At 42.4% G+C, this 15,157-nt stretch overlaps 1 protein-coding gene across 3 annotated transcripts; it reads left to right on the top strand.

The window, feature by feature from the left end:
- The first annotated feature begins 118 nt into the window (after window positions 1–118).
- si:ch73-236j9.2 (solute carrier family 35 member E2B) lies at window positions 119–13,787 on the top strand. 3 transcript variants are annotated; one of them, XM_042343681.1, is made up of 9 exons: window positions 119–520; window positions 5,605–6,144; window positions 7,859–7,994; window positions 8,454–8,581; window positions 10,044–10,164; window positions 11,180–11,233; window positions 12,241–12,313; window positions 12,688–12,833; window positions 12,977–13,787. In XM_042343681.1, exons 2-9 carry the CDS (start codon window positions 5,823–5,825, stop codon window positions 13,209–13,211), a joined length of 1,215 nt encoding a protein of 404 aa, XP_042199615.1. In that variant the 5' UTR covers window positions 119–520; window positions 5,605–5,822; the 3' UTR covers window positions 13,212–13,787. The 3 variants fall into 3 exon arrangements, with proteins under 3 accessions (XP_042199615.1, XP_042199616.1, XP_007905459.1); XM_042343682.1 differs by lacking the exon at window positions 119–520 and adding an exon at window positions 721–743; XM_007907268.1 differs by lacking the exon at window positions 119–520 and adding an exon at window positions 1,198–1,213.
- Window positions 13,788–15,157: the final 1,370 nt, after the last annotated feature.

Below are 15,157 nucleotides of genomic sequence, written 5' to 3' on the forward strand. Positions count from 1 at the left end.
TAGCAATCGCAAGGATTATTAAGGTTGGGGGCGTCCCCCCAACCACCCCCGGTCCTCCCAGACGCACCTGGCTGACTCAGAGGTGTCCCACAATGCAATGCGGAGTGGGCGAGGTCGGGGTGTGTGTATGTGTCTGTGTGGGGGGGGAGGGCCGCTCTTGCCGTTCCCTCGCCTGTTCGCTTCTCGTTGTCGTTTGTTTGGTTTGAAACGGGCGGACTTAACGGCCGTCGAGCGAGCACGAGCCGGAGATTGTGCGGGAGGCGAAGGGTTGGTGGTGGGGGGGTCCTGTCACGTCCGATAACTATACGCACTATATATATATATCTCGATAGAAAGAAAGAAAAGAAAGACATGTGAAAACATAAACCTAAAGAAAGAAGTTATCTGTGCCAACCAAAGAGGAGAGAGAGAGAGAAAAGACATGAGGAGGTGCGAGCGGCTCGCGCTCGTGTGCGCGCGGCCGACTGTCAAGGAGGCTGCGAGGAGCCGGGCCCGGAGCGGCGGCGGCGGCGGCTCCGGGGTGAGTGAGGACGCGGACGCGACAGGAGCAAGTACCCCTCCCCTCCCCCCCCCCCACCACCTTTCCTCTCTCCTCCTTCCCCGAACCCCTCCTCCTCCTCCGCTCGCTCACTCGCCTCACGCGCTCACACTCACTCACGCACGCACACACACACACGCACGCACGCACCAGCCCCCCCTCCCCTCCCCCCCACCGTGTGTGTGTGTGTGTGTGTGTTGCAAAGGTGAGGCGGTGTGGAGCTGAGGCTCAAACCCTCCAAATCATGTTATTGCAGGGGGTGGGGGGGGGGGAATGCACTCGTTTTGGGGTTTCCATGAATGCATTTGGTCTGGAATAGGGTGGGGGGGGGGAGTGGTGGTGGGGGGGGAGTGGAGGGGGGGGGGAGAGAGAAAATTGCAACAACCACCACCACCACAACAACAACGACAAAAAAAATTGCATTCGGAAAGCGCCTTTCACGTCGGGAGGACGTCCAAAGGCCCTGGGCAATCAGTGTTTCGGACCCGAGCCGGGAGTCGTGGAGGGCGGGCGGGGCGGGCGGCGGGGTGGGGGGTGGGGGGGGATAGAGGGTGACCAGAGGCACGGTCGAAGAGGAGGGTCCTGAGATGGGTCTTGAAGGAGGCAAGCGAGGGGCCAAGGCGGTGGGACTGCGGGATGGAGTTCCAGAGGCAGAGTGGCAGAGGGAGCAAGCAGGTTGGTAAGGGGTTAGGAGGTCGGAAAGGTAGGGAGGGCTTTGAATGAGGACCAGGATCTTGAACTATATCCTCTGTGTGATGGGAAGCCAGCGGAGCCGGGCGAGGATGGGGGTGTTGGAGTCGAGGAGCCTGGTATGGGAGAGGACACGGGCTGCAGAGTTCTGGATGACTTGCAGCCTATGGAGGGAGGAGTTGGGGAGGCTAATAAGCAGGGAGTTTGCGTAGTCTCAAAGCCAGTCAGGAACCTCGGCGTTTTGTTCGACCCTGAGCTGTCCTTTCTCCCTCACATCCGCACCACAACTGGCACCGCCTTCCATCACCTCTGGAACATCGCCAGACTACGGCATTACCTCACCCCTCACGCGGCTGAAACCCTGGTTCACGCCTTTGTCACCTCAAGGCTGGACTATGGGAACTCTCTCCTCGTCGGCCTTCCCGCCACCTCCCTCCACACTGCAGGTCATCCAGAACTCTGCAGCTCGTGTACTGTCCCGCACCAGGCTTCGGGACCACATCACTCCCACCCTCGCTCGCCTCCACTGGCTCCCCATCCCCCAGAGGATCGAATTCAAGATCCTCATCCTCACCTACAAGGCCATTCACGGCCTTGTTCCCTCCTACCTCTCCAACCTACTATCCCCCTACCTACCTGCCCGTACCCTCCGTTCCTCCGGCTCCGGTCTGCTCCACATCCCCCGCCCCAATCGCCCTACCATTGGTGGTCGGGCCTTCAGCCTCTGAGCCCCGAGGCTTTGGAACTCTATCCCCCAGTGCCTTCGCCGCTTCCTCCCTCTCCTCCTTCAAGGCCGGTCTCAAAACCTTTCTCTTTGACCGAGCCTTCAGCTCCCCTCTCGACTCTCTTCCCCCTTCTCGCTCCCTCCCATCCCTCCCCTCACCCTGACCATTTCCCCCTGCTCGGGTCATGACCCAACTGTGCAGCGCCTTGGGACGTCCTCCTGACGTGAAAGGCGCTTTATAAATGGAATCTTGTTGTTGTTGTTATAGTCAAGCCTGGATGTTATGAATGCGTGTACGAGGGTCTCGCCGGCCTGTGGTGTGAAACAGTGGCGTAGCCGTGCGATTTTGCTGAGGTGGGGGAAGGCAGAGCGGGTCATAGCGCGGATGTGATGTAGAAATGATAGTTGAGGGTCAAACAAGACACCAAGCTTCCGGACTGGTTTAGCAAGGTGGAGTGTGCATTCTTGGATGGTGATGCTGTTGGTACCAGAGGTGTGGAAGTGCTGATGGGAACCGATCAGGCGGGCCTCAGTCTTGTTGACGTTCGACTGTAGAAAGTTAGCTCTCACCCAGGACTTGATGTCTGACCGACACTCTGTCAGGACAGCGGTGGTCCTAGAATCGAAGGTGGAGGCAGAGAGTTGGGTGTCATGAACGTATATGTCAAAATTGACCCCATGTCTGCGGATGATGTTACCAAGAGGGAGCATATAGGTATTGAAAAGGAGGGGACCAAGGACAGAACCCTGAGGAACTCCGCACAAGACGGTACAGGGGGCTAGAGGAGAAACCCTTTGTGGAGATGAAGTGGAAATGGTGTGAGAGGTAGGATCTGAACTATTCAAGGACAGAACCATGAAGGTTGAGGTGAGAGGTGGTAGATGAGGAAACAGTGGTCAATGGTATTGAAGGCAGCAGAGAGGTCAAGGAGGATGAGGAGGCTGAGGGAGCCCTGGTCACAGATGGACAAACCGTCCATTTGGAAGATGGGGTAGGGAGAATAGAGAGAGATGGCATTTAAAAGTTTGTCATTGCATTATTGGACATTTATAATGCATTCATGAACGTTTTGTAATGAGTTCATGGGGAGGATTGGGTTGTAGTGAATTTATGTTCTTTTTGGGTGGTAATGCATTTTTGGGGTTTGAAAATTGCCTCCCAGCAGGTCTGCACTTTGCACAATACTGTAAAAGTATTAACCTGTTCTTATTACAGTAGGCCTGCAGGTTTGTAATGCATTCATGAGGGGTGGGTTGTAATGCATCTATAGGATTTGAAGATTGTATCACAGGTCTCCACAATACTATAGAAGTAACCGGTTCTTAATTTAATCCTTGCTTTTGTTAAAGCACCTTATCACATTGTTGAGATTGATTGATTTCTGTATGTGTGTTTTGTGGATCAAGTTATAATCCAGCATGGCCTCACTTGGGCCATTAAATCCTGGACACAATTATTCATTAATTTCTCCTCTTACGTATACTGTGCGCATGTGTAAGAACAATGTTCTTTTATTTAGAATTATTCTCATCCCTTATTATTGTTTGCAAACCTGCTGCCTCAAGCGCTCCAAGACGCCGTCAGATGTGAAGGGCACTAAATAAATGCAAGTTGTTGTTGATACTTAACAAATGTAACTTTTCCTTCCAGTTTATTCCTAACCTTTCTAGAATGTTGTAGAAAATTAAATCACTTTTATAAATCTGTTAGTTCCTGGAATGTCTTTATTAATAATAATAGTAATAATAATGAATGGCCGGCAAGTTTTTCGATATTGCGATTGAAAAGTTTGATGCAGACTGCAATTGATAAATTCATTATGCAAGCTCAAAGTTTGCACATTGTCCACTGAAACTGTGATTAACAACTTACATATCTGGAAGAATTACTTTATTGTGCTGGTGTGGTAGATGTTAAATTTGTACAAGAGATTTGAGGACTGTGTGCAGGTCTCATGAATGAACCATATGGAGAGGGTAGTAGAAGCACATACAATATTGAGAACGACAGGTTATAGTTCTGAAGATAGTCTTGAAAAAATTGGGTGATTTCACTGGAACAGAGAAGGTTAATTGAGACTCTAATAGAGGGTCTAAAAATTCTAAAAGTTTAATTCTAAATTCTAAGATTGTGACTAAGTAAAAGTGAGAGGTCAAATTAATTTCTCCCAGAGGGTTATCAAGGTATGAATTGCCATTGTTACAGCAGAGTTGATTGGGGCATTGAATTGGACAAGCATAAGCAGAGGAAGGATGTTGGAGGTTACTGGAAAAAANTAGGAAATTAGGGCCAGGAATTAGGATGGATAGCTTCTTTGAGTAACAAATGGCAACTGAAAATTAAGGGCTGAATGGCCTCCTACTGTGTGATACTAATTTATTTTATGGTTACATGTGTCATGAAAGATTATTCTTGTTAGTTGTGAATGGTAATTAACATTAACTGGATTTGATGGGCAGTTCATAAGCACATGGAATGTTTTATAGATGGTGGCTTTTGAAGTGGAGACCATAAGATTTTAAAAAAGAATTGGATTTTTTTTAATAGAAATGTATATAAAAAAATGAGAAAAAGCAGGGAATTGGGAGTAGAGTAGTTGACATGAAGAAAATAAACACCAGTGAAGACTTGAATATCCTTGTTTTGTGTGGTAATGCCTGTAATTCTAGTTGTGTATGTTTCAAGGTGTTTTGTTAGTTGACCCCATAGCCTGAAAGCTACATGGATATAGGGCAGTCGGAAAGGGCGGTTTACATCCTCTGCTACTTGATAATTTGCAAAAACTGGTCTGTCTTTGTGACAGAATTGTCATACTGCTTTTGCAATGATTAGCTGTTCATCCAAGCTGGTATCCCAGCTTGACACAACCAATTTCAGCAGTATACAGAGATAGAAAAGTAGAGACTGTCAGAAGAAAATATGCGAGTTGGGCAGACTGTCAGTATAATTTGTCTTGAGTTTATAAACGCTGCTGTTCACAATGGGTTCCTGATAGCTACTATCTAATTTGATGAGGGAGTATAGCAGAGACTACTCGCTTTCCATATGGAAGGTGGGTGTATTGGATGGCAGGGATAGAAATTTTAGAGGAGTGTGGACAGCACCAAAAATGAAGAGTTGCTTTTTTTATAAGACATCAATCTTCGGGCTGCTTTCTTGAAATTCCTCAGGATCTGTTGAGTGTGGTTGAAATCTTTGCACAGAAAACATTTTACTAAAAGTCAAGCTAATTTTTTTTCTTTTATGATGTAAATTCACCCAACCGAAAGTATAATGGAGAGGGAGCCAGAAACTTATGGCAGTGTTTGCAAGTTCCATTGTATTTTTTTGCATTATTGCAATGGTAGCCAACCTTTATGTTCGGCCAACAAAATAAATGTTCTTGAATGAATATTTTTGATTTATGCCATAAACATGGACTTACCTAGGCTCGTGAAATTTTTTTTAGAGGAACGGGGTGAGGGGGTGGGGGGGAGAGTGGGTGTCTGCTTCTTGATGTTCCGTGGGCCACAGGTTGGCCACCACTGCTCTATAATGTAGCCACCCTAAATAGTCCCACATAATTAGGTATTTGGAATTTTTATAGAAAATGTCTGTATATTTTGTTTTTAATTTTAAAGATAATTTTGTTTAATTTTGTTCTCATTTCAGAGAGCTGCGAGCCACTGGATAGTGTGGCACTGATGAGATGGAAATCACCAAGTGCTCAGAAGTTGGACGGTGACCAAATTACACGCTTGACTTGAACAGAGACTTACATATTAACTTTTCTTGGCTTTACGTTGTTAACAACGTGACTATTTTGTCATACCATGTACTTCAACTGTTAATTTTCACGGGTGGACTGAGATCAAGCTACTTGCCACATCATGCCTTTATATCAGAATTCTAAAACTCTGCTGGAGAGTAAAAAGCCCACCGATGAGGACAGATTGAAAGACGACGATTTTCCAGGTTTTTTCTCCTCCTTCAATCGAAATGAAAAGATTGTGATTACGCGAAGTGACAGTTGCACTGACGAAAGTGTGTTAAAAATTACCATCACAGAGACCACAGTGATTGAATCGGACGCTGGGGTTTGGAGTGTCAAGTCTTTAATGTACCTGAGTCTCTGGTATTTTTTCAGTTTCTGCACACTATTCCTGAACAAATATATCTTGACTTTGTTGGAAGGAGAACCAGGAATTCTAGGTAAATATTTTTTTAAATGATAAAACAAATTTGTTTTCTGGAGTGAATTAGTTGGATTGTTGCATTTACACTGGCTGCACAGTACAGGACTGATACCAGACTGCTGATTTGAGGCTTATTTAAGTGGTTTGAATTATCCAGTTATCGTCAAAACATCAGCCCAATTGTGCACAGTAGTGTCTCACAGACAGCCATGAAACGAATGACCAATTTTGTTTGTTTTGGGGGATCGCTGGCCAAGACACCGGGAGACAGAAACTTCCTTTTCTTTTCGAATAGTGCTATGGGATCTTTAACATCCACCTGAACAGGCAGACAGAACCTCGGTTTAATATCTCATCTGAAGGACGACACCCCTGACAATGCAATCCTCGGCACTGCATTGGAGTGTCATCTTAGACTATGTGAGTTCAAGTCTCCACGTGGGTCTTGAATCCACAAGCTTGTAACCTGGAGGTGAGAGTCCCACCAACTGAGCCAGACTAACACTTTCCACTTATTTTGGTAATAATGGCTGTTGCATGTGACCCCTAAGGAAAAGTTAGTTTCTTTTGGATAACTTATCTCTTGTGAAATCACTTCAAAATGCGTGAGAACTGCCAAGGATACTGTGGCACCTGTATGTTTTTGGTGTTATTTCCATGGCAACTACTCCTGAAGTGCATCAACGTTTGACTGGTCAAGTTTGGAGACGAGTGATATTGGTGGTTGTGAAATCCAAATCCAGCATAGCACAGCCATGAAGATTTAGGACATTCCTTGTTGTGAAATCTATAACTAACATAGCATGACGCCCAGCCTTCTAATACTATATTTCAAGAGATTAAGTGTGTAAATGCAAGGATTATTGTTAAACACACACCCTTCCTCTAGGAGGTAGTTTACTGAGGATTTGGATGTAACTATTAACCCAAGTAATTTTCTTTGTGTTTATTAATAGAAATATTTGCATTTGAAATGGTGCCATTTGAAAAGCGTTCCGGGATGCTACCCCATAGGAAGGGAGCTATATAAATTATTATTGTTTTGCATGGTTGAAACATCTCAAAATGTTTTGTGAGATTTCCATAGTGTTGTGACTATGTATTTGTAGGTGATCATGTATGACGCATTGCCCAAAAGGGTGGTCGAGGCCGATTCAATAACAACTTTTAAAATCGCGGTGGACGGGTATTTGATGAGGACGGGTTTGCAGGGTTATGGGGAAAGGGCTGGGAAGTGGTATTGACATTAATTGCTCGAATCAAAGATCCGGCACAAACTCGATGGCCCGAATGGCCTCTTTTTGTGCTGTACGATTCTATGATTCTATGATCATAATGAAAATAGCACTTGATACAATTCTCAAATTCAATTAGTTAGAAAGTTATCATGAAGTTGCAGCTTGCTGCCATTGTTAGTTTAGTTACATCAGGAATTTCTGCCTGAAATCATGTCATTCTCAGTTTCCATTTCCTTTGGAAAACTGCTGCTCAAGTCCAGAATTTGTGACATTGATTCACTCCTGAATTCTGACTATAATAAGAACCAAAGGTTACCCAGTGGTGTTTTGTTTGCGTCTTAATCTCTTGATCCACTTTCATTGTTGTGCCATTTTTATTATTTCAAGAGATTAAATGTGTAAATGCAAGGATTATTATTAAACACTACATCCTTCCTCTAGGAGGTAGTTTAATTAATTTTATTAATTTAATTTAATTATTATTTTTTGCAGGTGCTGTCCAGATGCTTTCAACCACTGTGATTGGTTGTATCAAGATGTATGTTCCATGTTGTTTGTACCAACATAAAGTTCGTTCTGAACATCCATCAAACTTCCTCATGATTATGCTTTTTGTAGGATTAATGAGGTAAGTGATATGTTGGCATTTCCAATCCCCACAGATATGTTATCCTTGGGTGGGGGGAGGTATCCTCCGAAGGGGTGGGGGAATGTAAATCTTCTTGAAGCTGATTTGGCTCCAAGGTGACATGCCTAGAAACAGAATGTCGGAATCGAGCACATTGTGCCTGTGCCACCACTTTGAAAAAGCTACCTACTAGTCCCACCACTCCCTACTCTTGCCCCATAGCCCAGCAAATTTTTCCTTTTTTAAGTACCTATCCAATTCACTTTAGAAAACTATTATCGGATCTGCTTCCACCATCCTTTCAAGCAGTGCATTCCAGACTGTAACAACTCTGTATGTGCAGAATTGCAAAATAATAACTCCAGCTTCACCAATCAGTGTTGTATTTGCTCACAACCATGGATGTCTTTTAAATTGTCTATTAAAATGTTTTACCGATATTTGGATTTTCTCCTGCAGGTTTGCCACTGTGGTTCTCGGGCTGGTAAGCTTGAAGAACGTAGCAGTTTCATTTGCAGAGACTGTAAAAAGCTCAGCACCAATCTTCACTGTAATTATGTCCAGGCTCATTTTAGGAGAATATACAGGTAAATTGTCCTACTTCTGAAAAACGTATAGTTTGTTTTAATCGTATTTGTGTTTAAATTTAGGTTATCCATGTAAAATAATGAGAAAACAGTTTCTTAATTAAATGCTACATTAGCCCACCAAATATACAGTCAATTCATTTTACAGTTTATTCTCTGAAGCGATTGAGACGTCTCGAAGGCGCTAGCTATCAAATCCAAGGATGAGTATTAATATTTTGCAGAACTTTAACCTAGTTTCTACTGGTAATAGCTTAGGTCTTTTTTTAAAAAAAAATGCACGGTCGTGGTTTTGGGTTATGATTTTGTTACTGTTACTAAAATAAACAGTTGCATAACCAGCCTTTCAATAACTTAAATCCAGTCTCTACGCTGTACTCAGAACATCCATTGGACCCTCTAAGAATAGAGTACTGTAGCTTAGTGTTTAAAGAACTCGCCTCGCAAACGAGAAGACCTAGGTTTGATTCCCGGACAGGGAGTTTGGGCAACTTTCCTTACTCCACACAGGGTAGGGTGGGGGTCAGATTCACATGCAGTGTTAATATTGTGGTGCAACAGCTGGATTTGCTGGGGAAACCACTTCCTTAATGCAGTCTCAGTGGCGATGACTGGTGCAGTTCGCCGCTGTAGTTTTGTGCTGCTTAGTGCAATTTATGAAGTGAAAATCAGCACAAAATTGAATTTGAATTATAGAGATTTGAAAGAGGCATCAGTTCAGCTTTATAAGGTATAAACCTCAGATGAGAAAATAATAATAATAATCCTTGCATTTGATATAGCGCTTTTCACGTCTTCTAGACGTCCCAAAGCGCTTCACAGAATATACTATAAAGTGAATTGACTGTATATTTGTAGGCAAACGCGGCAGCCAATTGCGCACAGCAATGTCCTACAAACAGTCGTACATTGAAAATGACCAATTTATTATTATTTTGTTTTTTTGGAGGGATTATTATTAGGCTCTGTGTGGAGTAAGGAAACTTGCCCAAGATTTCGCCCTCTGCCTGGAATTGAACTCAGGTCTCTCGCTTGCAAAGCGAGTGCTCTAACCACTGAGCTACAGGACTCCACATATATTGGCAGCACCATCAATTGGGGTCTTCAGAGATCAGTAGCAAATATACATATAACAAATCATGATTTAAATAGTGATTTAGTTAAGTTAAATTGCCAATATGCTCAACTTGCTCTCCAGAGTTGGGCAAGGAGGATGTGTCCCTCCAGAGCGAATGTGCATATCTATTCAGACACAGGAATATTTCCTTGTGTAGGTGGTGTACATACGTGGAACTCATCTGGTTTGTCCACTCTTAAACATGGTGGTGAGTTTCTGCATGTATCATTCACCCAGCTGACCAAAAAAAATATGTAATTGAATGTGCCCTTTACCACACACATCTTATAAAAGTAATGGAATTCTCCCAGTTGTATTGCTAATTGTGTTGTGCTGTCATTCCAGGTTTGTGGGTGAACATGTCATTGTTGCCTATAATGGGTGGATTAGCATTATGCACTGCCACAGAAATTAGCTTTAACATGCTTGGATTCTCAGCAGCTCTCTCCACCAATATCATGGACTGGTAAGTGTGCTTCTTACCTGTGTTTTGGTAAATAGTCATACTGTAGATTATTTCCGCGGGAAGGTTAGACAGTGACGAGGAGGGCACGCATTCACCAATCGCAATAACATTAAAGGGGTGGTTAGAAAACATTTCTTTATGCAGAATGTTGTTCGAAATATGGAATTCTCTGTCGCAAAGTCTAGCTGAAGGAGGGTTCGTTAATTATTTTAAAAGGGAATTAACAACAACGACACATTGCATTTATATAGCATCTTTCACTTTGGAGGATGTTCCAAGGCGCTGGACAGTCAAGGATTTGCACCTGAGCTGAGGGCTTTAAATAGATGTTTGAAGAGGAGGAATGTTAAAGAATATGAGGAGAGAGAGCACTGTTTTTATTTGAATCAACCAACTATTCAGTCATTCCTGACTGTGTTGAAAGTTAAGATGAAAGTACACAGCTGCCACATGCCACTCACTTGTGTTGGTCCAGCTGTGTTGGTCCAAGTAGAATGGGATGTGTATTTCTAGCCTGTCATCTCATCCCCCATTAACACCATACATTCTCTTTCCTTTTCACTCTACAACCAGTAAAACTATGCAGACATTCTTTGGCTATATATATATATTTTATATATGGTTTATATAATATTTTATATGGTTTATATAATTGGACCATTTGAATACTCTCTTACACAAACACCGAAAAGTTTTCAACGTAAGATGTGACAATAATATCCTCATCATAGACGCAAATATTTATGATTCAAAGTCATGGCAATAGAAACATGACTCCTATTTTAGTGCTGGGACAAGAAAGAGGAAAATAAAATAAAACAATTATATTTTACATTAGTATATTCAGCAAATCAATCTTGCCGCTCCCAAAACTTCTTAGCACATTAAAGATAATCCCTAAAGCTGTGAGAGCAGGTAAATGAATTCTCAGGAGAATGTGTCTTGTCCAGGTGATGCATGCGAGTTGAAATAATTGTTTACTGTGGCATCTGTTGTAACACATTGATTTATTTAGTCTACAGAATGTCTTCTCCAAAAAATTGCTTAGTGGAGACAAGTATAAATTCTCGTAAGTATCATTCTCGTCAGTTATTTAAAATTCATACGTAATACATTTATTGTTCAGGATTATCATACAGCTAATTCTTTAAGATGCAATCTATAATCATATGCAATGAAGCAAATTGAGTTGGATTGACTTTGCTTATTGATACATTGGCACTGAGACAGTTGAATGCAAGTTTGAGGGTAAGATAAGTGAGGAATAACTATAATAAAATCTGTGATGAATTCCTGGAATCCACAGACTTGCCAAGCTCTATGTTCTGCATTGCATGCTTTGCGGTTTTGAAAATACCTGTAATTAATTTCTTCTGGAGAAAAGTATCTAGTATCTCCCTTCTCACAGTACATCCACGATTGGGAACTTTATACCCAGTTTATGCTGTGCCTCTAGGGCAGTGTGGACCAATTGTTTTGGTCGGCCAACAAGATAAATTTACTTGATTGAATAAATTTACTTGATGGCATAATCAAAAAATATTCAATCAAGAAAAACCTGGAGACACACTACCGATTGAACACGGACTTACCCGAACTAGTGTGACTATTCAGAGGCGGACACTTCTTGACTGCCCCACAGTCTGCAACCGGCCTGCGGGCCGTAGTATGTCCGGCACTCCTCTAGATCATTCTGTGTTTTCTATCATTTCTGCCAAACTACACTTGTGTTTAATTGCACCTCTCTGATACCTGCTGACCAGTATTTTCTCACTCATCTCCTTTAAAAAAATAATAACAGTAATTTGGCCACTCAATCCCCAACTGTTTGTGGGACACTACTGTGCGCAGTTGGCTACCGCGTTTCGTCCACAAAATATACCTTCACTTTACAGTATATTCTGTGAAGTGCTTTGAGACGTCTCAAAGACATGATGAGGCACTATATCAAATGTAAGGATTATTAATATTAGCAGTTAACATACTTGCTTTCACTTTCTGCCTCATTTTTATCGCTGAATATCATTATCTCTAAGGCTACACTCATCCTACGAATTGTGCTTTTTGAATCTCTAGCCCCCCCGAGCTGCAGTTTTATACCAGCGCTGCTGCAGTGGTAATGCTAATTCCAGCATGGATTTTTCTTATGGTAAGATTTTTTTTCTGCAACTTTTTTTGAGTTGGTCAGTATCAATTTCTGGTTCTCCACTAAAATACTTCTTCGTGCTTTATTCCTAAAGTTACACATGGAAAGAGTATGTGCGTGTGTGTGCGTGTGTTGGGGTGGGGGGCTGCGGGGCGGGGCGACCGGAGTGGTGCCCTTGATGTCCACCCAAATCAGAAAAAGATGGCACCCAAGTTAATTACACAAGGGTGATCTAGAAATGAAGCTAACTCTGGGCAGGGCTCATCATATATGAGAATGTAATGACCAATAATATACAGAGCCCAAAGCAATTCACATTTTCCTTCTGCACAATTAAGCATACAGATTGCTATCGCCTTCTTTTCTTTGTCTTGTAGGACATTCCAGTTCTTGGAAAAAATGGCCGAAGTTTCAGTTTTAACCAAGATATAGTGATGCTCCTTCTGATTGACGGATTCCTCTTCCACCTTCAGAGTGTGACGGCATATGCTTTGATGGGGAAGATCTCGCCTGTTACTTTCAGGTTGGTAAGCGCTCTGGGACGCTCGCCTGTGTGAGGGGCGCTGTATAAAGCGTTTTACAGAATATACCATAAAGTGAATTAACTATATTTTGGGGGCAAAACGTTAACTAATTTATAATTTTTTTTGTTCCTCTCTCTTTCAGTGTTGCTAGCACAGTCAAGCATGCCCTTTCTATCTGGCTCAGCGTCCTTGTTTTCAGTAACAATATTACAATCTACTCAGCTTTTGGGACGGCTTTGGTCATGATCGGTGTGTTTTTATACAACCGAGCTCGGCAACATCAGAGAGACAAATTCCACACTCTGTTGTCCCGCAGTAACAAGAGGCAAGAGATTCAATCCCTACTGAATGAGAATCAGCAAATACCTCAGAAATAACAGGCTGTGTACACTTCCTGCAGGATGCATCATCCATAATGTGGAACAGGGTATTTAAGATGTAGAAAAAAAATAAAATTCTGGTTATGGAAGCTATAGCATTTCATAAAATATAGGGCATTGTGTTTCACTGTGGATTGTTCAAATTCAGTACCAAGTTTTACTTTGTGAACAATTAGGAGAGACTTGTGTGCGACTGCCTAATATTTTACCAGGTTTATGCAGATGGAAAAAATCTTTTGACTTTAACCAAACTCTTAACTTTGAACAAGAACAATTAATTATTCTGACGGACTTGGCTGGGGTATTGCATTAATGTTCTTTTTAAATATAAGAATTAAGGTGGACATCTTAATTTCAGTAACTTTTAAACGGGTAGTATGGATTTTTGTGCTTGAGAACTGTGTTGGTGTTTTTACATGCATTGCCACACTTGACATGTTGCAAACAATATTCATGGAGCACCTGATCTAGCTACTCAGGGTTTACGAGGCAGATCTGTATCTGAGAATTGCTTACCACCTGTTTGTGACAATAACTATTATAATAATAAACGACTGTTTGGGAACACTGCTGTGCACAATTGGTTGCCGCATTTAGCTCACAAAATACAGTCAGTTGACTACAGTATATTCTGTGAAGCGCTTTGAGACGTCTCAAAGATGTGATAAGGCGCTATATCAACTGTGGGAATTATTATTATTGGTGGTGATGCAACACAAACAGCTACAGTATTTTTTTTTAAAAAGTATATAAAATGTTGGGTGTATTATATGCTAAATGAAACCATCTGTTACATTTGGTGTCCTAAACTGAGCATTTTAAACAAAAACACAATTAGGCATTTACTATGTAAATCGTAGCATAGAGAAAGCAACTGAATATGAAGAGCATACAAAGATGTATCTCTTTTGTGCGATTTTTCTCTGCAGTTTTACTGTACTAAGCTTCACATTAAACATTGCTGCTCTATCTGGACAACTGGACACCCTTACAGGCACCTGAGTTTACTGCCATTGTCAAGGAAATTACTTAAGATTGTTTAACCTTTACTGGTTTAAAGTGCAGAAAAGTTCTTCCTCTTAACACCGACCTCCCTCCGAAAAGCACTTTAAATTACCTATAAACCACTATTATAAAAAACAACATAGTGCATTCTCAATTATTTGATCCAATTAGGAATTAATGCTTATATTTAACAAAACCACAAATTCCAATGAAGCGACACCGTGGGACTTCCGTAGTGTTGGGTGATTGAGTGAGAGTGTTTTATATCGCTGAACTTGCACAGCTAGTTGTTTTGTAGGGCACTGCTAATGACAGCACAGCTCAGGAGGAACCTGGAAGGGCAGACCAGTCAACGGGGGAAGGGAGTCATCCCACTCAGCTCCTGTTAACCCTGCAAGCCAAAGCCCTAACCGTCTTAGCTGGACAAACAATGGAAAAGCTCGCCAGACAGCAATATCAATGGCAAGCTCCAGCAATCACCCCAACTCACTCTGGGGTCCCCAAGTCTTGGCTCTTGCGTCTAATACTTTCTGGAATTAGGCAAGAAGGATGTGTTCCTCCAGGGAGAGAGAGCGCGCATTCCGTTCCAACAATCTCTGTCTCTGAGATTGCCATGTGTAGGTGTGATGCATGGACTTCTCAACTTGGTTTGGATACTCAAGTGTAGTGATGGGTTTAAAAAGAAAGTTGTTTTCTATTCAGCTTCGTACATGTAAATTGTGCATCCCGGGTCTTTGCTGTCCTAAATATTTGTCACTTTCAGACCACAAGACTAAATTGCTTGCTAGAACAATCGAATTATGACAGCTAATGTAGATTTCTCCCTTCCCCCCCCAACCTAATGAAAGTTAGCTAATATATTTGGGTGAAATTATCCACCTGAATGTTTTGCATGAGCAATGACCTGAATTGGCAGCTGTAGCAAATAGCCATGATTG

Source organism: Callorhinchus milii, unplaced genomic scaffold (genome assembly GCF_018977255.1).
Source record: "Callorhinchus milii isolate IMCB2004 unplaced genomic scaffold, IMCB_Cmil_1.0 Scaffold24, whole genome shotgun sequence".
NCBI lineage: Eukaryota > Metazoa > Chordata > Chondrichthyes > Chimaeriformes > Callorhinchidae > Callorhinchus > Callorhinchus milii.